Source organism: Thunnus albacares, chromosome 17 (genome assembly GCF_914725855.1).
Source record: "Thunnus albacares chromosome 17, fThuAlb1.1, whole genome shotgun sequence".
Lineage (NCBI taxonomy): Eukaryota > Metazoa > Chordata > Actinopteri > Scombriformes > Scombridae > Thunnus > Thunnus albacares.
In genome coordinates, this window is record NC_058122.1 from 17,943,792 (window position 1) to 17,971,594 (window position 27,803).

The 27,803-nt window shown below is 42.3% G+C and overlaps 1 protein-coding gene and 1 long non-coding RNA gene across 7 annotated transcripts; one reads left to right on the plus strand and one right to left on the minus strand.

Moving 5' to 3' along the window:
* The first annotated feature begins 84 nt into the window (after positions 1–84).
* On the plus strand, positions 85–27,119 carry dnm2a (dynamin 2a). Of its 6 annotated transcripts, XM_044332493.1 has the most exons (22): positions 85–546; positions 6,669–6,742; positions 6,972–7,121; positions 8,372–8,575; positions 8,905–9,003; positions 9,120–9,280; positions 9,395–9,537; positions 11,546–11,681; positions 11,849–11,916; positions 12,520–12,658; positions 14,862–14,948; positions 16,815–16,885; positions 17,784–17,837; positions 18,174–18,225; positions 19,280–19,291; positions 21,758–21,868; positions 23,728–23,837; positions 23,994–24,105; positions 24,314–24,478; positions 25,217–25,440; positions 25,776–26,039; positions 26,315–27,119. In XM_044332493.1, the coding sequence occupies exons 1-22, from the start codon at positions 386–388 to the stop codon at positions 26,385–26,387; spliced, it is 2,670 nt and encodes an 889-aa protein (XP_044188428.1). In that variant the 5' UTR covers positions 85–385; the 3' UTR covers positions 26,388–27,119. The 6 variants fall into 6 exon arrangements, with proteins under 6 accessions (XP_044188428.1, XP_044188430.1, XP_044188431.1 ...); XM_044332495.1 differs by lacking the exon at positions 19,280–19,291; XM_044332496.1 differs by lacking the exon at positions 17,784–17,837.
* Positions 21,678–23,202, minus strand: LOC122967715. The gene is made up of 2 exons (XR_006398661.1): positions 22,683–23,202; positions 21,678–22,175 (listed from the first exon to the last, which is right to left on the minus strand). It is a non-coding gene; the product is annotated as an uncharacterized LOC122967715 (long non-coding RNA).
* Positions 27,120–27,803: the final 684 nt, after the last annotated feature.

Sequence of the window (27,803 nt, forward strand, 5' to 3'; positions counted from 1 at the left end):
GTAGAGAAGCAGCGAAATCAGCCAATAGAATGTGCTGCTTCACAGAAAGGAGGCGGGTCTATACTCACCGGTTTCGATCGGATGTCCGTCTCCTCTAACCGGATGAGGTTTGTGTAGAGGAAGTTTTGTTTTGCGAGTTTTTCGTCCGTTTCGACTGACTGACTATTTGGTTATTGGATTCAAAAGAACACGAAATGGTTTTGGCGTGAATTGCATTGCTGGCAACCGCTCAAGTGTTCACCGAGAGAGTAAAAAAGAGGCCGAGCTGCTTTGAAGCGGCAACATTTCAGAGTAACCCGAGAGCACCTTGCTGCTAAGCTAACGTTATCGAGCTAGTTAGCCTTTTGCTCTGCGTTGTGTTGGGCTCTCCGAGCTAACCAAAGCCATGGGGAACCGGGGCATGGAAGACCTGATTCCCCTGATCAACAAGCTTCAAGACGCTTTCAGCTCGATTGGCCAGAGTTGCAATTTAGATCTTCCTCAGATCGCTGTGGTCGGCGGACAGAGCGCTGGAAAAAGCTCTGTTTTGGAAAATTTCGTGGGCAAGTAAGTTGATTGTGGTTAATTAACTTCATCTTTGCAATCATCTTATAATTGTCATAGTCCCTTACGTGGTCTAACATCTTTTCAAACTGTGTTTAACATTGTTCAGCAGCAGGTACGATACGATTAGAAAATGCCATTTCCTATAATGCTAAGCTAATTATCGTTAGTTACTGTGCCAGCACATAACGTCAGTATTAAGTTACGCTCTTGTCGTAAACCTGCCGTTTGATAACAACAATTTGACGTAGATGCATACGTCCTTTACGTGACAAACCACTGGGCTGACTTAAGAGCATAATATAAGCTGAAACTATTTCTATGTAGCCAGGGCTTAGGTGTAAACTTTCTTAGTTACAACAATACAACCTGTAAACTACTCTAGATAGACATACAGACAGAAATAAGATAGAACATGCTATTTGCTCTTGTAGGCTCCCAATATCTTTGCATAACATTTACACTATCTAAGTCTGTCAGTACAGCTGGTTTCCTCTCTTGTCCATGCTATTTTGAACATAACAATCTAAGACCCTTGTTAAAATGGCATCAGTTAAAGACTGACAGTGTATTTTTTAATGCAATCGCAGTTCAGATGTTTTCTTTTTTTGCCTAGTTGGCCTCAGTCCCGAATGGGAAGTTTTTCCTGTGGTTCTATTAATAATTACTGTACATGCCACACCTAGAAAGTTCAACAAGTTCTCAATTTGCCAGTAATTGTATTTTGTTTTGTAGCTTGTAGCGATTGACTGGATTTTTAGTGGGTCACATAACAGTTTGTTGGTACATTAGCATATTTTTTTTTTTGCAGATTGGTGAGGACAAATAGGTTATTGGGACATTGAGTAAAGCAGAGCAGGTAGCGTGAGTCACCTGCTCTGAGAGGTGTATTATTGCAGCTAAATTAATCTCCAGCACGTTTTAGTTAATGGCTCAGTGATGACCTCGAAGCACACAGTCTCTTGTCAAGACGCAGCTATTTTGTCAAACAGTGCAAGCTCACGTCTGTACCAGACACAATTTCCCTTATCATCTTCCTCTTTCATTACCGTTTTGGGCAATACTTTAGTGATCAAGGAAATAGGCTTGACACCTCTTTATGCAGTGTGATATGAAGTGTGAGCTACAGTACTTCTCAACAGGCTGATCCTGTTGTCCTCTCCCACATCAGCAGTGGGTGAGATCACCCTGCAGATAAAGAAACAAAACAAGCTTGCTCTAAAGCAGCTTGTTAAGCAGGTTTCCACCCCATTCAGAGACACTAGTGTGTAACCCAGCCCACACAGAGAATGCACAATCACACACATACACCCAGGCTGGCAGTAGGGGAGAGGAAGTACATTGGCCATTAAGATGGCATGCAGACAGCCTTTGGTTATAAACACACTGACAAGAGCGTGTTGTAACTTCTCACAGGCAAGAACACACACGCAGATTAGACTACTACTTCACTGCACATTAATTCAGATGAGTAGGACTTTGCACCGTGAGAGCGCTTGACACATCTCAGCTGTATTTAACATGGCGCATTTCATAGTGACCTCATTTTCACTATCTGTGCCGGCCTTCCACTTTCTGGAAGTTGACAGGACTAACCCATGTGCTGCTCAAAAGTCACATATATAAGCGCCTATGGTACGGCATACACTTTTGCACATTGTCATGCTAAGTATGTGAGTGGTGCACTTAAGTTTTACGGATCTTTTTATCGGCGTGATTAAATTCCTGTTGCTGCCACGCAGGTGAACTTGCTGACCGACAAGGTGGAACAGTAGAAGTCAAAGTCAAGTCTAACTTCAACCTGGAAGCTCTTGGGAGGTGCCGCACATCACTATAGCAACAGGCGTGCTCATGTCGCAGTGACTCATTGTAGATCCAAGGGTTTGTTTGAGCTCAGGAGGAGCCAATACCTAAATGTTTTTCAGTCATGTGTTAGACAAAACTATAAGTGTTTGGTGTTTGAAGATAATGGATTTGCAAATTCCCTGTAGTGATGGCAGGCTTTTAACTGTGAGCTCTGAGCTGCTGTCGCTGTCTACAGTTTCCCCAGTGGCTGAGGTCTTTTTCTTTGGTGAGGTGCATGTTGCGCGTGAAAGACCGGCTTCACCGCTGTGTCCCCCAGGCAAGAAAATAATCCCTTTTTCCCCTTTCTGCGGCACCAGCAACAATAGAGAGAGAGAGTCACTTAGTGTTCAGAAGAGACACATTTCAGACCAGACTGTATGATTCAGACACAGAGTGTACATGCTTTCTCTTTTCTGTCTCCCGCCTGAATTCCACGCTGATGTCAGGATCTGATATGGGTGCCAAGTGACTTAACTCACCGCTTTACTCTCTTCAACTGGCAAAATGTTCTGCTGTCATAATCTGCATGTCTGCCATTGCTCATCAGCATGCGGCACATTGAGTTTCTGCTTTACTGGAGGCGGCAATGGAGTCAGGGAAACTAGGGCTAGATCATATTCGCCGGGTAGTTAACGTCTCTCAATTGGTGCAGCCTTAATTTTCGGAAAGCCAGGTCAGGTGGGATTGAGTTCGCTCACCGCGCTGTGTGACCCATCTTGTTGATGTTATTTGGGCCTCTGTTCCCTCCAAATTTGTCACAGGAGACTAGAACAAATTGGATGCTTTGCTGGACAGAGGCTAATCAAATCACTCTGGCTCAGCAGCCTCATGTATTTGTGAATGTTTCTGTCTGTTGGTAGGGGCTTGTGTGTGTGTGTGTGTGTGTTGTTTCCTTGTTTACGTTTTCAGCAAGGCAACCAAATGAGGGACATGAAGTTTTCACTGACACATTTAACATACACTTCATACACTAAAACCTGCTGTACATAATGGTAACAAGCATTTAGCCTTACATAATAGACATTTCAAAAGCTGCTAATTTATGCTGGATAACATTTAACTTCACTTGTCTGTTATTTTCCTGGCTTGCCTACAGTTTAATACACGGGTTGGTGGACTGTATTTAATTCAGTTTAGAGATAACGATCAGGCATGTCTCTCCATATTTGGTTATGCTGTACTATGATGTCATTGTCCACTGGGGAGTAAGGACATCATATCTAGCATTGCAAGCTGTTTTGGGTGGAGGGTGTTGTCATATCTGCTGCAATGAGTCCTCTGAGAAACCAGTAGTTTTTAGAAGCGTTGGAACAGACATAAGTACCAGATGAAATTTTAAAAATGTTTTTTTTTTTCCTAGAGAATAAAATACAGCAGCCTTGCTCTAATTCTGTGTCACAGTGTGTCACCAAAATATGACCATGTTAGTATCATTAAAACATGTTTGAGTGTTTGTGTTAAATGCATTACTGCCATTTGTATTTGTAGCAGCAGATTTACTCCCGGATGGCGCCGTTGATATACAACATAAAGGAATTTGAACATAATTATCCACCAGTCTGGATGCTCGTGTGTGTATCACAGTGGACATCGCTTAGTGGGGGAAGTACAGACAGCAGAGTGGCAGAGAGTGAAGGGATTTTCCAGTAAGCAGTCGGATTTTGGTAGTGCTTGAGGAGGCTTTGCTGTTTAGTGATGCCTCTTGGTACCAACAGTGGCAGACTGTGGCGCGGGAATGCGGATAGCCATAATTATATGTACATTGCCACACCAGAGACCAAAGGGATAAGTCCCGCCAAACCACAGACACATTTTTGTGTTCTTCACCCTCCTGTGAGATCAATCCTATGACCTCAGAGTTTGACACACTGGTTTCCATGTTCGAAAACCACACCTCTAGATCGGAGGAAAAGGAGAATCAGCTGTGGATGAGGGCTCCTCAGAGTTGCTCTGCTTGTTTAAAAGAGGCTGTTGGGCAGGCAGGGGGAGGGGAGTTGGCTCCCTCATTATCTCCCTGCCCTACTCTCTTTTTGCTTTCTCTTGTGATAGAGGGAGGGAGGCTCACAGACTGATGCTCTTTGCTTAGCCATCCATAATGCATGAAATGATACACAATCTGCTCAGCCTCGTCTATCATTTACAGCACATCAATAATGGAGCCCTGGCCTCTTGCTTCTTTTCAATATGCCAATGCTGTTTATCCAATTCTGTCTGTGAAATGTGACTGGTTCAATCCCGCACTTGAGTTATGTCTTCTCAGAAGAGCGTTTTCAAACAGCGTATGTCGTCATTTTACCCATCCAGCACTTTATTGTATCGCTGTGAATCTTTCACCGGTGGCCACTTTTGAGCCAATGAGGCGGTGTTTTGACTGGTGCAACTCCAGTGAGAGTGGCCTGTAACTGGAGAGAAGCATCAATACATGAGCAGTTGCTTGAAGAGGTGATTCTTGCTGTGACTTCTCAGCAGCATCTCACCAATCTGTTATGTCTATCCTTTCCCCCCCCCTGCCTATAGCTTTGTTCTTTATCTCTAACTCCCCCCTGTTCCTCATCCAGGGCTTTCTATACTGTCCACCGCTTGGACAAATGCCTGCATTCTCCACATTATGTGTGTGACACAGCACCAGTGCTGAACCACAGACCTGTGGATTTTTGCTGATGTAAGGAACACCCAGAATGTTCCCCACTGTTTCACCATAGGACTACCAGCCTAGGAATAGCAGGCAGCCCCCTCTTTTCTCCTGTCCTGTGGCTGACACATTGCTTCCAGTCTGAGCACCACCATAGTCCCCGCAGGCTTGTACATCTGGCAGTAGTGAGGATAAGGAAAATGTGGGCTGGTGACATGCTCAGCTCTGCTAGGATTGTTCCAGGACAGGGGTTGGTGATTACCACCAGATGTAGTATGTTTGCAGAGCAGCAGAGGGGCCTTCAAAATCGGGAGAAGATAGGGTGGAGGAGCCTCAACAGAGGGCTGACTAAGCAACTTTAGCCATGTGTTTAAAATTCCTCAGGTGCCCTGTCACTTTAAGAGGAACAAACAAGTCAACTGTGAGAAAGCCGTCATTGTTTCCTATAGGCTGCATTTACTCGAGTTTGTGTACTGTCACCTCATGTTTCGTGCAGAGCGTTGCATTGTGCCATGAAGTAGCATTATGCAAATTTGTAGTTGAGAATTTGCACATAGCAATGTCAAGTTTCAGGCCTGAGGCTCATGCGGTTAAAGTGTTATCATGGGTAATCTCTCCTGTATTGACACAACCTGGGCTCACATAAAAGCTAACAGTGGCCAGCTGAAACCGTGCGCCTCAACCCGTCCATTAAACAGACCCATCGACCAGTTTTGATTCAACAAAGAAGTTCATCAGTCGAAAAAAGCCAAATTACAAAATCGTTGCAACCAGAAAGGTTAAGTCCACCCTGAAAGATACTTTTTCAAAGCTTTTGATAAGCGACAAACTTTCTCTCCAAATTGGAAATCAGAGCATCAGGACTCTGACGATGACATGAAGTGAGTTTCATAGTTCATTGATTGAATCTGTGTCCCATAGGTTTTGTTAGAGATTTACTTCAAATTGAGTGTCATTTGAATGTAGGTCATCCGACTGTGAATCAAAAACCTGCTCGTATCAAATCACCACGGGTTCCTTCATATTGTCTGAGGAGTTATTCCATTATTCACTGTCTGTGGAGCAGCTCTAGGATTTGTCCTTAGATTACATTATCATAACAGTGTGTCTCAGTTCAGTTCAGCATGAGAACAGACTTGTTCAGATTCACAAATTAAAAGTGAGTTGAAGTGTTGAATATATATATATGTAATTCTTGGGTGGATTTTTTCCCAGAACAGCAAGAGTGGGTGTGCATGAATTGATCTCTAAAGCTTTAATGATGAGAGAAAATGACATGTCACAAATGTCACATTTGATTTGTTTTGAAAGAAGTAGGTGGCGTGAAATTCCCCTGTAACCATCAATTTACCAGAGGCCACGCTGCGAGGAAATGGACATTGAGTGTAATGAATAATTGATCATTCTCCCCGTCTTTTTCTTTTTTTCTTTCTTTCTTTCTTTCTTTCTCTCTTTCTCTCTTTCTTTCCTTCTTTTCCATCTTTCCTTCTTTCTTTCTGTTTCTTTGTCTTTCTCTGTCCTGAACCACCCATCCCTATTCAACACAACGCGTCCCCCCGCCCCCCCCGTTTTGATTTCCGTCCTTTTCATCCCTGCAATTCTGGTGTTTATTTTAATACCTCTTCCTCTGTCTGTCTCTGTCACTCAGGGACTTTCTTCCACGAGGATCAGGCATTGTTACCCGCAGACCTCTCATTTTGCAGCTGGTCAACAATAAAGCAGGTGAGTGTGCCCGTCCTGTGCACAGCTACACCCCCCCCCCTCACCCTGTCTCCTTTCATTGCACTGCCCTGCATATGGCCTCTCTGCCACAGTGCCTCAAGCAGGGCTCACTGTCTGCTACCTTCATCTCTTTAATTGAATATTCTCTTTTTCCTTCCTCTCTCTGCCCTTTTCTCTCCCCCCTCAACACCCCACTTCCTGTATGTTGTCACTCCGCCCCTGTGTGTAGAATATGCTGAATTCCTGCACTGCAAAGGAAAGAAGTTTGTGGATTTCGATGAAGTGCGGGCGGAAATTGAGGCGGAGACTGACAGGATAACAGGCTCCAACAAAGGCATCTCTCCCATCCCAATTAACCTGAGGGTCTACTCCCCACACGGTAATGGACACAAGTTGTATTGTGAAACACACACACACACACTGAAAACTCTTTGTGCTCTTTGGCTTGTGTCAAGTGAATTTTCATGTTGCTAAAAATGAGTTTTCTCATACTGTTGAATCTGTGGTATATCCCTTTTAATATCTCTGGTTGTATTGGGTAATAATAACAGGATTGTATCAAATTAATAATCTAAATAATCTCTTATTTAATGGTATTTAATTCCCTTGATATGGTTATTTTAACTATATACAATTAACCATTTTTCAATTGAATTTTGAGAAAATGTAGTTTATTACCATATATATCATATAATAGTATTTACAATTTGATAGAATTGGATGTTATATATATTTTACATTCATATGCCCACCTCTTGAAGATGTTGCTTTTTCAAATTTGTTTTCCAGAGAGCTTTCTATTATATCAGGAAAAAATGGATAGTTGTGTTTTGGTTCTATGTGGTTTTTTGATAAAACACTGAATAGCTAAGAGTTTCTTAATGTTCTAATGTATTTTTTTTTTTTACTCCATCACTGAACGGCTGTCACAAACAGCTATTCATCTCCTGGGAGCCGTCAGTGGGAATTTACCGTCACATTAGTCAAATTTGACATTTTCATGTTTATTTCTTTCAAGTAAATTCAACCCTTGTAAGTGATAAAACATCATAGGGTGTTTGTTTTTATGAAGTAAAAATACGAGTTCAAAGTCTGCCAACTCAAGAGTCTTGTGCATAAAATGAAAGCTTCCCCTCCTACCGCTGGCGCCCGTTAATATGTTTAAACGATGCAGATAGTGTTGATGGTTTTATGAAAATGAAGCTGACACATGCATAAAAAAACACACAGGACTGTATTGTGTTTTGCTTGTCATGTAAAATAACATATTAACAACACTATGAGTGGGCTGTTCTTCAATATAGCGATTGCCCTTTCATTGTTAATGCTCATGATTAATCATTTATAACATTTATTTGTCTCTCATCCATCATGACCTTGGTTTTCATTCAAGTGCTGTATCAAGTTATTGATGTGTCAAATTAGAAAGGCTAAATGAAAATAAATTAGCTTTGTTAGAGAGAAAATATAATGGCTATGGAAACGCATTACCTGATATACGTTATTAAGATATGTGCGGGTTTGTTTTCTACTCGGGGGAAGCCTGATCGTTCACTTCAACTCAGCTGATAGGAAATTGAAGATTAGCATTTTTCATTTTTATGACTTTTTGTTTACGTGACCGGGCAGTGCTGAACCTGACGCTGATCGACTTACCGGGAATGACGAAGGTTGCCGTCGGAGACCAGCCCCAAGACATCGAGCACCAGATCAGGGACATGCTGATGCAGTTCATCACCAAGGAGAGCTGTCTGATACTGGCCGTCACGCCCGCCAACACTGATTTGGCCAACTCAGACGCTCTGAAGATCGCCAAGGAGGTGGACCCACAGGGTGAGCATGTAGCTTCGTAGTAGTCAGCAAGTTAACGAGCTTTCCTTGTGCTATCTCATGAAACAGAAAAATTACATTAAACATTAAACAGTGCATGTTATGATAACCCTAACCTCTCTTTTAATCCGATATTCACCAGTGTCTCTGCCAAATCCGCTGTTTACATACTGACCTCTGCTAGGAAAAGGTCAAATACACTCACCTAATTATTCTGCGTATTAGTCATTTTCCCTCTATATTATTCTGTTAAATATGTATTAGGAAACGAGGTGGTGAGAGCTAATAAATCAGTTTGAATTGATGCAGTTTCATTTTATCATTTTGTGCAGGTCTGCGTACCATTGGTGTTTTAACAAAACTGGACCTGATGGATGAAGGGACGGATGCAAAGGACATTCTTGAAAATAAACTTCTACCTCTGCGTAGAGGTAAGGATCTTTCTCTGTCTCTCTCTCTCTCACACACACACACACACACACACACACACACACACACACACACACACACACACACAACATGTGACTATTGGTGTCTGTGTGTGCAGGATACATTGGTGTGGTGAACCGCAGTCAGAAAGACATTGATGGGAAGAAGGATATTCGTGCAGCTCTGGGTGCAGAGAGGAAGTTCTTTCTTTCCCACCCTGCTTACAGACATATAGCAGAGCGAATGGGCACGCCACATCTACAAAAGACACTCAACCAGGTCTGTTACGAACTGTCTGCTTTTTGTTTTGTTTTTTCCGTCGTAAAATATCATTTCCATCCTACCATGTCATTGATTTTCTAAAATAACAGCGCTACCTCTATCTCTCTCTAGCAATTGACCAACCACATCAGAGACACCCTGCCCGGTCTGCGCAGTAAGCTGCAGAGTCAGCTCCTCTCCCTGGAGAAGGAGGTTGAGGAGTACAAGAACTTCCGTCCAGATGATCCAACACGGAAGACCAAGGCCTTGTTGCAGTGAGTGCATTTGAATGTAGTTCCTCCTAAAAACGCAGCATACACGTGGTATTTACAGTAGATACCTTTTTTTGGAGGGGAAGTAACATGTGGCAGCCATATTGGATGCCCTCTGCACAGAGCTAGTGCATCATATTTGCATGTTAGGATTGGCAGTATTACAGTGGAAACTGCTTATAGTGATCACGTCTGTCCAGGTCAAATTGATCACTATAAGCGGGTGATTATTGTAACCAATTTTTTTTTCTTTTTCTTTATTTCCCATGCAGATTAGGCTACCATCTAATTGACATTTGTATATTTATTACAGGAATATAAAGTAATGAATGAAGCAGACAGTTTACTTTGAGGCAATAATGTCGCCACAGCCACTAAGTACATGTCACACATGTATCATGGGAGTAAAGTAAAAACAAAATAGAATTACCGTAGTTTCAGTTTTTTTTCCCCATATGTTGTCATGTATGAAAAGACCCAAAATTAACACCACTTGATTACTATAAGCGAATTATTTAAACAGCATTTGTATAGAAGTCATTCTGTCCCGAGCTTTTTGATCCATATAAGTGATTGATCACTGTAATCATGGTCACTATAAACGGTTTCCACTGTAATTGTGTAAAATAATGTTGGTAAATGGTTCGCTGTTCATGTTATCCATCAATTTCTTTCACATAATAGTGTTCATTTTGTGACTAGAGTTTGTGATATTAACATTAATAGCTTTGCACAGTTTGCTGAGTATTTGCTGATACTGATAAAGCTAAAACACATTGAGGTGAACTGACCTTGAATATCTCACGTATCACCATTTTAGAATAAAGGGGAGGGCTGCCAAGATAAGAGGAGTCACTGTAACACATTTGCCTCAAATAAACATTATATTACCTTTGGTTTTAAGTAGGGGTGTTTTCAGGAGGGTGATTCAATGATCAACAATCCAATATCATCGATGCAAAGTGAAAACATCGATCCACATCATCATCTTTAAGATACACCTTTATTTTCAAGTTCCCATGGCACGTCTGTGTCACCGTTTCCATTCTAAACATTCAAACACTGATTAGCGCCAGCCAGATAATGGCAAGCAGCCAAGAAAAAGACAGTAAAGATATTTACTCCCCTCTCGGGACTGTGGAAATATTTTGGATTTCGGAGAAAAGATGGGTCAACAGACGAAGCACATACCAAATGCAAACAATGCCATCATGAGATAAAATACTCAGGAAACACGATGAACCTGGTCAGGCACCTAAAAAAGAAACACAGCATCGACCCCCCCGTGCTAGCGTTAAGGTGTCAGATGCCTGCTCACCAGCTTTTTTCTTCCATAAAAACTACAACTCTAAAAGGGTGATGAATGTCACAGCTGCAACTTTCCAATGTCTCATATGTGAGGCTGCAGAGCTGTGCTCAGTATTCATGAATAATACATCCATTACTTCTTTTATTGTTGAATTGCTTTCAATTTGCTGGCGTGTGCGTGTGTGTCTGTGTGTGTTTATTTATTTATTTTGTGCCACTGTGTCATCTACAGAATGAAACACAGGTAGAGAATACACCTCCTCACTCATCTGGTAACCGATTAGAATAATAATAATAATTATAAATATGAATAATTGGAAGATCATCAAGGGCTCTTTAAGTGTCTGATAAAAAACATTTTCACTTAAACATGAGAAATGTGGCACTTTATAGTGAACAACAGGAGGTCTATTTTTATTCTTTTTATTAAAAAGAATAGATTGTTTTTCATTTAAATGTCTGGAAGAGCTCAGTAATAAAATTGTAAAATCATATTTTGCGTAACTGATTGTGTTGAATGGGCGTATGTTATTGTCTTCAGGCCCCTGAATTGAATCGTGGCAGCAAATATCGTATCATGATGAAACTTGTGATTTACACCTCTAGTTTTAAGCATAGAATTTTGCGGAGGATCTCCAAGAAGGCTCCAGCTGTAATTTCACCCCAGTCACTCGTCTTTTTGTCCCTCCCCGTACCTCCACAGGATGGTGCAGCAGTTTGGTGTGGACTTCGAGAAGTGTATCGAGGGCTCCGGGGACCAGGTGGACACCAACGAGCTATCGGGTGGAGCCAAGATCAACCGCATCTTTCACGAGCGCTTCCCCTTCGAACTGGTCAAGGTTAGAGCCGCATTATTTAACATGAAGAGTAGTGAGATTCAGGGTAGCGTTTACGTTCGCATCAGTGTACTCGGAGGGTTTTTTGGCTGAAGGAGTATTTACAAATATTCACAAATTCATTAGATTTGTCAAAGTTTTATTCGCATCTTCTCCCCTTTGTCCCTCAGATCGTGTTTGACGAGAAGGAGCTAAGGCGGGAAATCAGTCATGCAATCAAGAACGTTCATGGTGTCAGGCAAGTGGAGCGGAGACTAAAAACCTACCTGACTTGCAAAGTAGTCACCCACAGAGCTCAGTTGACACCTGTGTTCTGTTTTTTTTTACACAAAGTACTGCTGAACCTACATGCTTTTGCTTTTCTCTCCTCTCCTCGCTGCTATCATTCAGGTTTTTCTAATCAGGCGTAGCCATCGCAGACTTAAATTCCACTTCAAAGTGATGCATTCTGAAAGTGTTTTCTGTTGTATGTGAAATATATTTCCGCCCAATTGTCTTATCTCTTCACTGCAACACCACCCACTCCTTTTCTGTTTGTCTGCTGAAGCATACGATTATTGATTTCATGTTACATGTACATTAGTCTACCGCGTTTACGTTGTCATGTGTTCCTCATCGACACTATGATGTCTGTCATATCTCATTTGCGGTTGTCTGCTTAATCACATGTACACACAGCCGTCTTCGGCGCTCCATCTCCTCGCAGTCACCTGTTTGTCTTTTCGTCTTATCTGACCATCTGTCCATTCCCGTGTACTTGTTTGTTTTTTTTTGACCCACATGTCTGTTAACTGTCCCATCTGTCTGCCGCTGTGCCTCTTGTCTCTCTGTGCATCCTCAGAACGGGGCTGTTCACTCCAGACCTGGCGTTTGAGGCCATCGTGAAAAAGCAGATCGTTAAGCTGAAAACGCCCTGTCTCAAATGTATCGATCTGGTCATTCAGGAGCTCATCAACACAGTCAGGCAGTGCACCAACAAGGTACTGCCCGTGTCCAGCATCTCCCGACCCAGCCGAGACATAGGGCTTGGGCAACCGTGGGGTGTGGCGGAGGGTACACTGACACAGAACAGTCAGCTGATGGCTTCATAGAACATCTGGAAGTCTCTACTGATAAGTTTAGTTCTTGTATTTAAAAAAAAAAAAGAAAAAAGAAAGAAAAGTTCTGTTCAGTATGCCCTCGGCTCAGCCCAACCCAGTGAGCCCTGTGTGCAGGCAGCGCTGTCGTGTTGTGGAGTGTTGTGACGGGTGACGTGTCGTCGTGGATATGAGATGTCTCAGGGACTCAACTTGTCTGAGCATCTCTGGTCTCTCCTGGACAAGCTGCAGGTCTCACAGCTCAGTACTTACAGCCAGTAAAGAATAGAGTGGTGTTGAGATTTAATTTGGCCTTGAGTTGGAGTTGACATGTCCATCTCTACCATATTGACCTAGTTTCTTAGTTTTAGAGGAACTGGCGAGTCAGAGAAGAGGATGTGAAAACCTTTGGCTTGTCCTTCTCCACTGCTTGATTATCTGTCAACAACTAGAAATGACTAACTGAACAAAGACTTTTTTCTCTTTTTATTTCTTCTTTCTCTTCCCTGTCTGTCCTCTTTTTTTTTCCTCTTTCCTCAATTTCTGCCTATCCCTCTGTCTCTTTCTCTTTCTCTACCACCACAACAAAATGCAATCTGACCCCATGACCTTTCAGAACGGGGCTCTTCACCCCTGACCTGGCTTTCGAGGCGATAGTCAAAAAGCAGATCCTCAAACTCAAAGAGCCCAGCCTCAAATGTGTGGACCTTGTGGTGTCCGAGCTGACCGCGCTCGTCATGAAGTGTGCCGTTAAGGTAACCGTGGACACACCTGCTGGGAGGATGGCATGAAAAGAGAAGGAATTCCTTTTCTCTGTAAATGTCTATCCATGTCATCCCAGTAATACGATCACCCCTTGTGAAATCAGCCACACCCTTTTCCTGTATGCCATCCATGCCCACCCTTTCAAATGTGTATATTTACCAACTCTATTCCCTTCCCATTTCTGGAAGTCTCCATTCAGATCAAGCATTGATTTGCAAATCACGTCCGAAATTTTAAGCACATCTTAAAATTTCCACCAGCCTGCTCCCACATACTGTTTGACCCCAGCATCAGTTCATTGAAGCATTTGTGTTTTTTTTGTTTTTTTTTCCTCCCACCTCCTCCCTCCCTGCCCAAGACCCAGCCTGGTCTGTCAGTCTGGGCAAAGCAGAGCCCGGCTACACTTCCTCACTGACCCACATGGCAGACATTCTGCTATCTGCTCAACCGGATGGAAGGGGAATGATGTGAGGAGGGGGGGGGACATGATACTATTGGCCCCAGGGCTCTGTGGGCTCAGCTGTAGCTTGAATGGAGTGTTTCCATAGCAACGGTGCTCCACTGCCATCTTGTGGACAGAGGGAGGCACCGCACTCCATGAAATGATGAACCTAAACAGACACCCAGCCCCGTTTCTCCCCTCTTGTCTCTCGGGTTTAAAACTCTGCCCCTCTCCATTCTGTCACTTTTCCCGTCTCACCCACTCTTCACTAATCTTAAACACAAAACTCTACCATCAGCTAGAGATGACTGTTTTGAATGCTTTGAATTCACTCGTCTTCATGGCCATGGCCCCAAATTCTAAAAAAATAGAATGGTTTACTTACTTACAGAATTTCAAAAGAAAACCAAAGAATCCCACACACTGTTCATTCTTTTAAACTCACTTTAATGACACTACATTTCGTCCCTCAGACCCTCATTAGGCAGTTTTGTTTTCCCGTGAAGAGTTTTTGATCTACGCACCTGTAACCAAGACCTTATGGTTTGCAAGAACTTCTCTGAAATTTTGACACGTACAGCACAACCACATGGATTTTTTTCTTTTTATTCATAAAGTCATCCCTGGCTGATAGGTAACGACCTCGTAGAGCAGACAGACACTGTATATCTCAAGTGTGTTTGCGTGTGTGAATTGGTTTGTGGTTGTTTGGATACGTGTGGCAATGAAATGTCACTTGACTCTCTCTTTCCCTTTTCTTTGTTCTCAACTTATTTTCACTTCTCACTCCTGTTTCTCTATGATACACATTGGTAAGTCTTACTAGGCTCACAAGCTCACATGTTGTGCACGTGTGTCTCCGTTCAGTGCCGCAGTTGTGTGTTGTGTGTCACCTTTCAGCTCAATTCCTACCCCAGACTGAGAGAGGAGACTGAGAGGATTGTCACCACCCACATCAGAGAAAGAGAAGGAAAGAGCAAGGACCAGGTGAGTTGCTAGGATGTTCATTACAGAGATCAAAGGCACGCTGGCAGAGCTCCTATCAGCTTTTGATTTTTATCTTTTATTTGGGCTGAAAAATACAGTAATGGCTACAATATGTAATCCCGCCGTTTTGCCAATATTATGTTCAGACACTAATGGGACAAAGTACAGCAGTGACACCTCCCGTGTTATCGTGTAAATGGGATAAGGGAATTTAACAAGATGAGACATAAGGTGAGGTTGGTGTCTGACACCTGAAGACCCACCGTTAGTTGTAATAACATGTAACCTGTGCCTGGGCCTTCTGCAATTCTTCACTACTGTTCTGTTAGGCAGGTTGGCGTCAGGATGATAGCTTGTCAGCAGAGCACAACCAAAATATTGAATTTTTACCTGCTACGGCATGCATGTTTGTTGCCCCAGTAGCCTAGCTGTAGGCGGGCACACATGATCTTAAATCAAGCATCAGTTGCACATTATAACCTATAAAATAGATTATTAGTTCAATTAAATAACGTTGGAATTTACTACCTAGGCTCAGAATCAGTGATTTCACTTACCGCTAAGTATTTTTCTTTTTAATACCTAACCGTATGCATTATCCCTACAGACCTCAAAACTTAATAAAAGCTTGCAAACGTGAGAAAATTAAATAAGGCCCTTAAAGATTCACTGATGAACTTGACTGATCAAATATGTTTACCAGTGACACAGAATCAGATTATTATCTTGCTGTTCTAGAGAAAAATAAATGTTTCACCCATCACAGTTGCAACAAACATTTTTTTTCCGACTCCTTAGTTTAGTCAGTGTCCTATTTATATCATAGTAACACACAATCTGCGTCATTGGCGAAAAGTAGTTATTTTACCACAAACAGGAATTAATAAGATATCTGTGACCTCAGTCCTATGTATTTCTTTCCTAAAATGTAAATAAAACATTGAAGTCTCCCAAAGTGTTAATTGTTCAGAGTTTTATTCTTGTTAGGTTGGAAAAGTGTTGGAAACAGCATTAAAGGACAATTTTTCAGGTCTGTCTTAAAACAACAGTCAGGTGCCCATATGAACACCGAAGGAGGTTTTCATCGCTGTAATCATTCCTCCTGTTAATACTGGCTATTAAAAGATCCCCTTCAAATGTGCTTTCAATTTAAGTAATGGAGGGCCAATATCTACAGTGTGTCCACACAGTCATTTTAGCATAAAATTAACTATTTGTGTTTCCTTGGACAGTGTTTCACTGTTGTGCTGTGGTGGAAGTACAGTAACAAAAAGAGGAACTTTATTCATATAGCACCAAATCACAACAAAAGTCATCTCAGGACACTTTTCACATGTTTAGACCGTACTCTTTAACTGTAACGTTTAAAGGGTGCATCATGATCATCATCTTCTAATGGTCAGTATGAACAGGAGGAATGATTATGGCAAGAAAAACCTATTTCAATCTTCATTTGGGCACCTGACTATTGTTTTAGGACATACATGGAAAATTGTTAACCTGTCCCTTAACCCTATTTAAACTCACACCATCAAGAGCTCAACGTTCGGTAGCAGCTCCTTCTGGCGAGACGTGAGACAGGTCACATTTTAGGTTTTACGAACTGAAACTTTTGAGTAAAATCGTATTCTCTATTCCACCACATTTGCAATTTGCAGCACAGATGATATCAGTCTGTCAAACCATATATAGGTATAGCCCATGTGAAATCTAGTGTCAGATGTAATCTCCTGGGATTGTTTTTGTTCAGATCATAAGAGCGAAAAATTAGAAGTGAAACTTGTCACTTTCTACTGTGTGTCCTCTGAAAGTGGTGTTTAATTGAGACCTCTCCTTCCTAATCACAATTTTCTGCTTCTAATTAAGGTTCTGCTGCTGATTGACATTGAGCTGTCCTACATCAACACCAACCACGAGGACTTCATAGGCTTTGCTAAGTATGTATCCCTCCTTTCATTCCCCCCCTCCCTTTGTAGACCAACTTACAGCTTGTTGCCAGTGACCTCAGTCTCAGCACGGGCATTGTGGTCCTGATTAACTCCATCTTGCCTGTTGTCTGAGGTGCACTCGTGAAACAAATACAAATTTGAAAGGGAAAAGCCCCTTAATCCTGTAACTTTCAGCCATCAATACATGTGGAAACCAGTTGCCGTTTCAGAACCTTCACAGATTCATCATCACTCCACTGCTACTGAATCAAAGTGTCGCTTATACCGTAATAAGCCACATGTTGTAAGCTGTGATGCATCAGTGTGATTTTAGCATGCCAATTAGTGATCCAGCCACATCAGAGCATGTGTCTCCCTATGGGGGAGGTGGATGCCACAGCGATCAAGGTCGTATTAGTTACCCGCGTCCCCGTCCCTCCCCCGCATGCACAAAAAAGTCAATCAAGCATGCATGCAAGATTGCTTGACAGATAAACTTCCTGTCTGCTGCAGGCTGTTTGACTGTTCCTATAAAAAGTACTTACTGTACCAATGAACAGAGTAGTGCTAAATATATTTTACTGCACTGACTTGAAACTGCTGTTTCGCACTGGAAACTCATTTGCACATTGCAAAGCGCTCACTGGTTTTTGCGGGATATCTCTAAGCGGTTTAGATTTCCTGGTTGACTTGACGTAGTTCGTACTGTGGCATTTACAGTAGCATGTACAGGAGTGGAGCTCCCCTTCTTTGTTTGCGTCATGCCATTGACTGAGTAACCAAGCAAGTCCCTGTGTGTGCGTTTGTATTGAGGGTTTATGCCTTGCATATGCATGGCGAGTGGATTGCCGTTATGAGTTGGAGGTCAGCTAGGGCTGTTTAACGGTTCTCATGACGTCACTTTCAGTCTTGACTACAGAAGGCTGGATGATGGTAGCCCTCCAGGGTACAGCAACAACAGGTGGGCTGACAGAAAGGATGTAGGGGATGTGTGTATGTGTGTGAGCGATAGTTTGACCCTCCATGTTGTCCAAATTCCCCGACAAACCCACTTTCACCTTCATGTATGTGTGTAGTAGTATTATAATAATGATGACATCAAAAACTTTGGATTTGCATTTATCTAAAACTAAATTATTTACATAAAAGCAGACTAAACACTAGAAGATATGACAGAATATTAGAAATATTATTGAAGCAGAAGTGACACATGAACATTTAGTGTGTATATTTAAAACAGATTGTATGTGGTTTGTGGTGTTCATTGTCTTCTCTATCCATCTTTGTGTAATGACAGCGCCCAGCAGAGAAACACAGCCGCAAACAAGAAGAGGGCCATACCCAACCAGGTACGTTTGATCACTCAGCTCTGGCTTTTTCACCAATGCCAGATTTAATCTGCCCTGGCTGATGCCTCCCATTACCAACCTATTAATCATCCATGTGAAGATACCTGACTCCAGCAATGATTTAGGCCACAGCCATTAATCTATTTCGATTTACCTAACTGTTAATGATACTGCTCTTGTACGTCATTTTAACTACTGACTGTACCCAGTCTTATCTAATCCTCATATTGAACTGGCTGGTCTTCGTGCACAGTGTTGTAAAGCTGGTACCTCTCCTTTCCTGTTTTATTCAGGCTGATATTTTGCCAAGTTTGTTGAGTTTCGACATGTGTAGTAAGATCCTGAAATGTGATTTTGAAATACCGCAAAGCTCTGAAGACTGCAGATTCATTGAGGGGAGAGTTGCCTTAGTGAACGTAAAAAAAAAAAAAGACCCCTGCTTCCCTGCTTTTCTGAAACAATATTATTAATTGCCGTTTGCATGTGACCCAGGCATGTTATTCTACAGCACAGCAACAATTAATCACTGAATTGTTTTGGTTGTTTTATTGCCTTCCCATTAACTCACAAGCATCTTTTGTATAGAAATTCAAAATGTGCATGGACCTTGCACCTATCAACTGAGCAACGAATATGACATAACCAAATTGTGGAATACCTTGAAGTAATTCTAATTGCATGTAACTCTCTTGCTCTCTCTCTCTCTCTCACTTTCTCTCCCTCTCTCTCTCTCTCTCTCTCTCTCCCACCTCTCTTCATGTCTCTGTCTGGTTGTCTCATGGATTCTTACTTCCTTTTTCCTCCTGTTTTTGTTCCATTCAAACTTCTCATTCTTACCACATCACTTTCTGTTTTCCAACCTTTTCTTGAACTTTCGTTCTTACTCTCCCTTACTACTTCATTCTACTTCCACCTCTTCACCTGTCACCCTTTTGCCTTCATTCCTCCTCTTCCTTCTTCTCATCTTTGCTTGCTTGCTTTCTCATTTCCTTTGGCTATGATTTTATACTGCCCTCCTTTGCTTTAATTTCCCCTCCCCTTCCTGTTACTGCAGGGTGAGATTCTGGTAAGTACCCCACAGATATAAACCACACCCTGCGAGGGGGCAGCAGGGGTAGGCCATGCAGAAGAACTGAGGCCATCACATACAGGTCAGCCTACTAGCAAAATGGTTAGGGTGGGAAAAGAGAGACTGCCGCGTGATAACAGGAAAAACAGTTGACTCCTGCAAATACAGAAGTGGATTTCTGTCACCATAATGAGTTGTTCTACCCCTCTGCAGCTTGGTGGACTGGGAGAGATCCAGGAGGAGAAGGTAGAGTCTCCAGACTGATCAGACTGATATCAATTACAATTGTAGCTTCAACATACAGTTGCCAGTAATTTGGAACTGTCTTTACAGTAACACCCGGCAGTTTTGTTCTTGTAATTCTGCGTTTCATTTTAATAAGACAGTAATTGTCTTTTAATTGTATAGATCTGGATTGCTACTAACATTTTTACCTTTTCTCAACCAAACATTTTAAACAAGATATGAATATTTTTTTTGCTTCCTCAAAAGATTCTTTTGATGCTGTGTGCTCTCTATGAAAGACCACAGAGAGAGAACAGGGAAATATTCCACCACTGACCGCGGACGGCGTCAGTTCTCCTGTATTTTGGTTTATACCTCTGCTGCTGCCACATGCATGGTGACTCAAAAGTTTGCCTTGTGAGAATCATCCTAAACGTCATCAGGGACAAAGCAGGGAGGGTGTGGGAACAATCAAATCAACAACACTAAAAACACAATTTTGATTTGTTGAAATTCTCTTTGCAGTGATTTTTTTTTTTTTTTTTTTTAATGGATCGCATGTTAACATACCTTCCTATTGAAAGTATGTTCATATCCGGTTTCATTTTGATGTGAAAAAACAAACAAACAAACAAACAAAAAAAACACCACTCGTCTCTAAAACTTAATTTTTTACCATATTTCTGTGTTCAGAGCTGATCATAATTGTTTAACAAGGTGACTGGTCATGATTTTGGGATATATTTAAATTATTTAATCAAAATTTCTTGTTGACATCTCCTTTATCTTCATAACTCACCGACTTTCACAACAAATTTAAATTGGCATGTTTCGTTCTAATGAAATTCTTTGCTATAAATTAATCTCAGATGTGATCTAACATTTTAAATGAATCTTTTGCATTACTCACATTTACGGAAATGAATTAAACATTTTATGACTGTTTACAACGGGCTAGAAGTGTAGAAACAAAAGCATCTAATCTTTGACACCCTCGCATCTTATTGTTTCCCCTCTCTAACTCGGTTATTTCCAACTGACTTTTAATACAGGGGATTTCAACTTTTCCTTGTTTCTGAGAAGTTTAAGTTATTTCCTCGCCAAGGCAAACTACCAGTTTAGCTCCTGTGTTCTTGCCTCCTCTCCCATGTTTATGTTGGCGCTGTTAAACTAATGAACCTTTTTTTCCCCATAACTCACTCCAGTCCTCTGCTGGGTGGAGAGAAAGTGCAGAAGAGAGAGGTCTAAAGCAGGCTTTGAACTGGACATTTCCACTTCCCTTTACTTAGCACAAGAGTACACTTTGAACAGATAGTTTACCCAACTGTATTTGTAATTCATGGGAGTCTATGTGGGGAAAAAAAGGGGAGACAAAGTTGTATGCATGAGTTATTTAGGTCAACTCTGTCTCTCAGTCTGATGTTTTTCCTCCATATTTAAACTTAACTTTTTAGATTTGTTTGTCTGTGAGTGCTACTAACTAACTCTATCAGTGTGGCAGCCTCTGCATAAAATCTTTCTGCTGCTATTCTTTTCTCCCCCTACTCCCTTCATTTGCACTCACCTCTCCTCGTCTTACGCTTAACAAAGTATTTAGCCCCACTCCTTGTATATCGGAGTCCAGTTAACCCCACTAACCCTGCTCTTTTTTAACAGCCAGTATATAGGTGAGCTTTTACTGACCTGCTGACACTAACATACCACCGCCGACCCTTGGTCTTTGACTCATTATTGAGGCTAGCATGGTCTGGACACCATCTGGTCCTGTTTGTTGGTTTAAGGATTTCTTTTCTGTTAAGCGAAGATGAACAAGGACTACATCCCTCTTCGGTATTTTCTACTAAACCGTTTGATGCTTTTGTATACATATGGCCATATTACAGTTGGTATGTATTACTGTGCATGTATTACCGTCCCATGATCACTCCATGCTGTTAACACAATAGTCTCACATTTAATCCCTGCCTCTGTGTCGTAGTGCATACATAAATCATATTAGACTCACAGATGCAAACATGTTTAATATTAATATAGAAGACAACCAAAATCACAGTGACCTAGCAGGTAAGCAGGTAAGATTTTATTAGTGTCAGTCACATCCCAGTATTAATGGCGCAACTCTTAACGGGGCCCTTATGTCACCAGTGTTTAAGTCGGATTGATAAAACTGTTTTTCCCCCCATCCTCCTGGTACCCCTTCTCTCTCTCTCTCTCCCACATCTTCTACTCGCTGTGCAGGTGATCAGGAAAGGCTGGCTAACCATCAACATCAGCATCATGAAGGGAGGCTCCAAGGAGTACTGGTTTGTCCTGACTGCTGAGTCCCTGTCCTGGTACAAAGATGAGGAGGTGAGAGGAATTCTGCTCCATTGCTGCTGCATTTTTACCGGACACACAGTGTATACGGCTAGTTAAGATGAGATGACACCGCACCACAGGAGTGCATTAAGATAAAGACATCCCAAGCGGAGATCATGCATCTTCACCCAACGCAGGCTGGAGGTGTGTGTGTCCCAGCCCAGCCTAACCAATGTGCAGACTACTGTTCAGCTGTAGCCGGATGAACAGGTAGTCTGAACACTGGGCAGGCGGGGGGGTGAGGAGGACTCTGATGGGAGGAAGGACCCCGAGGTCATTGCGGCTGCAGGTCACTACCCTAGGACGGTAGGACAGAGGGTACAGAGAGCAAACATTACCTCAGTGAAACAATTGCAAATATGAAAAAAAAAGCCACGTACATGCAAATGGCTAATATGTCTGAACCAATACTGCTGACACGCCACAATACTTTTATCTTTATTTTATCTTATTAAACATAGAAAGATTATTAATTGAAGCTGCAGCCTCTATAATTTTGCTTTCAACAAATTGATATTAACATGGTTAGACTGTGTTTCCTTTTGGCTAAATAACAGTATGTGCATACGCAGCACAAACTCAGCTCAGTTACAGTTTATTTATATTATAGATCTTTTCAAAGGTTGTATTCAAGGGCTTTGAAAGCAACATTAAGCACAAGTTACTTCATTTTCTATATATGTCAGTGGTGGATAAAACTAGTTTCATTGATCATTTAATTTTAAACTAAACTCAAAGGACTAATTGAACTACATTGAACATATCTCCATAAGTGCATAGATAGCATTGTAATTGCCTTACTCACCGCTTAATCCGCGTCCCCAAGGCCTCAGTGGTATCCTTTCTTCCAGCACAATAAAAAGACCCCTAAAAGATACCACTACGTACCACCAACGCTAAAGATGAACTCCAGCCAAGCGGCCTCAGTGCGCCCTTAACACCAACTGAAAATGGTGCATTTTAATGTTGGTCGCCTTTTGCGAAAAAGCAAAGAGAACGAGAGCGGGAGGATGGTGGAGGCAAACTGACGTGGCAGGCGGGCTGAAATGTTCCAGCCGGGATCTGACTTTGGAATTTGCAGGAAATCGTACTGGGTTACGGGGGCCGGAGGGGGGTGTGATTGTGTGTGTACAAGTGTGCATGTGTGTAGACGCTTGTCCACATGAATCCTCCTATGTCTTTTAGCGTTTTCGACAGTTGGTCGTATCTTTTTTTGTGTGTTTATTCGCACTCCCAAATCCCATGATATGTGTTTGTTCAGTTTGTACAGGCTCATGTATGTTTGTTTGTCTTTGCACGTGCAGTAAAGTATTTGGCCCTGTGTGTGTGTGTGTGTGTGTGTGTGTGTGTGTGTGTGTGTGTGTGTGTGTGTGTGTGTGTGTGTGTGTGTGTGTGTGTTTGTGGTGGGGGCTGGGGATTGTGTGGAACTGAGTGATGTAACTGTTGGGTCTGCGCCACTCTCTGTGTTAGTGCAGACATAAATGCTTCCAGATGTCTCTGCTCAACAGTGAAAGCTGGCACCCCATCCCCCCAGAACTCCCTCATGCTCCTCCTTTTCTTCCTCTTCTTCTTCTCCTCCTCCTCCTCCTCCTCCTCCTCCTCCTCCTCTCCCTAATCATGTGTTTCTTTACTCACCAGCCTGGTGGTCGTTCCCACAGAGGAAGTGCATACTATCATGTCTTCATCTCCATTACCAAAATACACAGAAATCCTCATTTTTGCACAGATATATCTTCTTTCTGTTGCATGTTTCAGGGTTGTCTGTTTTTAAGATTCGAAGATTTATTTGTTCAGATTATTTTTGCATGTTTTTTGGTGTGCCTTCTACACAATTCTCTGTCTCATGCTAGGAAAAAGAAAAGAAGTATATGCTGCCCCTGGATAACCTGAAGTTAAGAGATGTGGAGAAAGGCTTTATGTCCACAAAGCACATCTTTGCAATCTTCAACACCGAACAGAGGTCAGGGTTATGTTATTAACTGGGGATTTGTTTGTCGATCTTTGTGAACGCACATACACCGTATCTGTGTCTTTATGTGTGCATGCATGTCCTTGTTTGCTAGTTAGGCGTACACACATACAAGCACTTGTGTTTGTCTATTGTTTATCTGTACAGGAACGTGTACAAGGACCTTCGCCAAATAGAACTGGCATGTGATTCTCAAGAGGATGTGGACAGCTGGAAAGCATCCTTCCTCAGGGCAGGAGTTTATCCCGAGAAGGATCAGGTATGTGGTTGAGGCTTTATGTTTCTATAAAAGCCATAAATTAGGTAATATTACATTGCTCATTGACACATGCACCTCTGTATTTCTGTGTTTCACCATACGAGACGAGACGGGTGTTCGTTTTCCTGTGTCTGAAGAGAGAAGATGAAGATGTATTTTAACCTCGTCTTTGCATTGTGTCTGTGTGTGTGTGTGTTTTCTTCCACAGACGGAGAATGAAGAAGCTGCCCCTGCAGACACATTCTCTATGGACCCTCAGTTGGAGCGACAGGTGGAAACAATCCGCAATCTGGTGGATTCGTATATCGGCATCATTAACAAATCCATCAGAGACCTCGTGCCCAAGACCATCATGCATCTCATGATCAACAGTGTGAGTACAACAGCCCTCAGCAGCAGACACCAGCTATTAACAGACAGAGGGCCAGATGAAGGCCATTGAGCTGTGACTACCACTTCGTATAGTGCAGTGTACACCCCAGCACATTTGGTAGGTTAGTTAAATCCTGTCCTGTCACGCTGTATGCCATGCAAACACTAGCAGTAGCTGGATCTCTACCTAAACACTGTCAATGTGAACACCCAGTTTTACAGTGTTCATGGCCTAAAGAGTGCATATTGTGATTTCGCATGGTGCCACACCTACATACCAAATAAAGCACATTACAATTACGTACCATCATGCAAACCTCTATGTATGTAATATGTGCTATATATATGCGGACAGTTATGCTGCCATTATCCAGCAGATGTAGCACCTTACTACCTCCTACATTACTTTTTTTATGTATGAAAGTAATCAAGGCATCTAATGAACCACTGATGACCAAGGATCGAATAAACTGCCAATGAATGAATTATTAGCAGCGTTCGTCATGTATTTCACATTAAATCATGGTCTTAAACCTGAAGACACTCTTAAATAGAATTTACGATGCATACAATTGTTCCCTGAGCCGCTCCTTTTCTAAGATTTCTAACATTTTGTTTGCAGGTCAAATGTCTTCAATCCATAACTGGACCTTTTGTTTATAGCTACCCCATGTATAAAAAATCTCTTAAGATACAAGTCGCCACTATCTGTGTTTCAATAGTCTTTTCTTCCGTCCAGGCAAAGGACTTCATCCATTCAGAGCTGCTGGCCTACCTCTACTCCTCTGGGGACCAGAACAGTCTAATGGAGGAGTCAGCTGACCAGGCCCAGCGCAGAGACGAAATGTTGCGCATGTATCACGCACTCAAGGAGGCACTGCACATTATCGGCGACATCAGCGCCAACACCATCACTACCCCAGTACCCCCGCCCGTAAATGACAGCTGGATGCAAGAAGCCAGGTGAGAGATAACTAGCATTTAATTGAGCTTTGAGCGTAACAGCTGGACCGTTCAGTATCCGATGACACACCAATGACATTAAATATATGAGATTAGAAACAAAGAGGAAAAAGATAAATCTTTCGCCTTAAGTATTCTGCCTGCATTTCAAGAAAAGCTGAAATTAAACACAGTCAGTGTAACTTAATAAAAAATAACAGCATGAAACAACTCTTGTTTTTTTCCTGGAAGGGGATCAGATAAAACCGCCTGACCTCCACCGCTTCAAGAAGCTCAATAAGATCTTTTTACGTGATTATTATCAATGTCAGTTTCATTTTCTTGTCTCGTCTCAGCCCAACCCCTCAGCGCAGGCCGGCTCCTGCAGCAGCCCCGCCCCCCAGCCGTCCACCTGCTGTTCGGGGCCCAACACCAGGACCACCCATGAACCCTTCCTCTGCCTTCGGAGCTCCGCTCAACCCGTCTCCAGCCTTCGGTGCACCTCCAATCCCCTCTCGCCCAGGTCCACCCATCAATGCCTTCAACAGCCACCAGGATCCCTTCAGTGCACCTCCACAGATCCCCTCCCGGCCAGCCCGCGTCCCACCCGGTGTCCCCAAGTATGTCTTCTTCTTTCTAATGTCTTTTGTGTACGTTATGTTGTTTTTGTTGTAGTATTTTTAACATTTTTATCCCCAACATCTCATCATTACACAGGTATTTATCACTTTCACCAGTTACCCCTCTATATTTGAGATTTTCTTTGCATTCATTCTCCTCTCACTTGTAGTTTTCTCTCTCCTTTTCTCTCTCTGTCGGGTTACTTTGGTTTCTCCCCTGTCTCCTTGTGGGCACGTCTCACTCCTTGTTCTTTTATCTTCTCTCCTCATTGCAGCCGAAGACCCCCTGGCGCTCCTTCTCACCGGCCCACCATTATCCGCCCTGCTGAGCCTTCCCTGCTAGACTAGACCTGTGGCCAAGCCCACCTAAGTGTGTGTGTTTGTGTGTGGGTTCGCATGTGTGTATCTGCACACTATAGGCCGTGGGCGGGGGCAAGAGGGGAGAGGCTGACTGATAGCGGTGCATTAATGTGCATCGTCCAGCCGTAGTAATGTCTCTTCAAGCAATGTTAATAAGCTGCTAATACCGTCTTTATCAGTGCACATGAATGAAAGAAAGCCCTTAACCACTTGAACATTACATTTGACTGCTGTGGATATTGTGTAATACAAAATAAAACCCTGCTGATCTGCGGGATGCATTTAGCTTCTACCAATAGGAGACCATGTCTCAAATTCAGTTCAAGAGCTTTTTTTTTTTTTATTGTAATAACTGGTATATGTTTTCTGACAAGGTGCCCAGCAGAAGCTCATTAAATAACTTATTAACTGTTAAAGGCTGGCTTTCCTCTCCCCTCCCTTCACCTTTTTAGATTGGCCCAGACGCCCAAGTCTAGATCTCTGTGTAACATACACACTTAACCTGTTGTTAATGTGTTTCTGGGTTTTCATTTCCTAACTGATTTCATACTGAAAAAAAACAATAGCTTATTATCACTGTTATTATTTTGGTGGTGTCGATTACATTTTTTTTTTTCCTTGTGTTATTTTATTTGAGTGACTTTGTCCTTTTTAATGACCGTCATAAATGTAGCTTTAAAAGTGAAATCCTAATCACAGCAAAAACAAAGCATGAGAAGACACAGGGCAGGGTCGCAGGGAGACTGAGAGGGTATCCTCAGCCCCTCTCTGTGAATTATCCTTCCATAATGAAAAGATGTCAGACAGATTGACCAATATAATCCGAGCACTTCTAACCATTTAGCCTTACAACAAGCCACTCATAACTGGGATGTTGTAGTCCGTTACAAGAACACTATGCATGAAAACCCGGGAGATGGAGAGAGACAGACACAAGTGTGTGATGTTCTCTCTCCGCTAATTCTGAGTTGTTAAAGCCTTGAACATTAATCCCTTTAGTCTCAGTTGAACCCCGATGAGGCCTTCAGTTAGACTTTGTTCATTCCTGGATTCGCTAGAACAGAGCATACAGAACAGTTCCCTCTCAATGAGGGTAAAGCGGTGGGGTGTGTAGATGAGGGTAGACCTGTGTTTTAGAGTATAAAGATGGTATTTAGCATGGAGGAGTTGGCACATCTCTTTCTGGATGTAGTTTCCGAGGACATTTATTATTGCTATTTGCTATCTTGCTTCCATGCATTTCAAATATCATGTATATAGCTGGCCCATACTGAGGAGGTAGCACTTGTATCTTGTTTTATAGGAGGGTTGATGACAAAAACATTCTGTTGATAATAATCAAAGCCCAACATGTTAAAATGCAACTGCAGTCATCATATTTAAAGAAGCACTAACATTGTCATT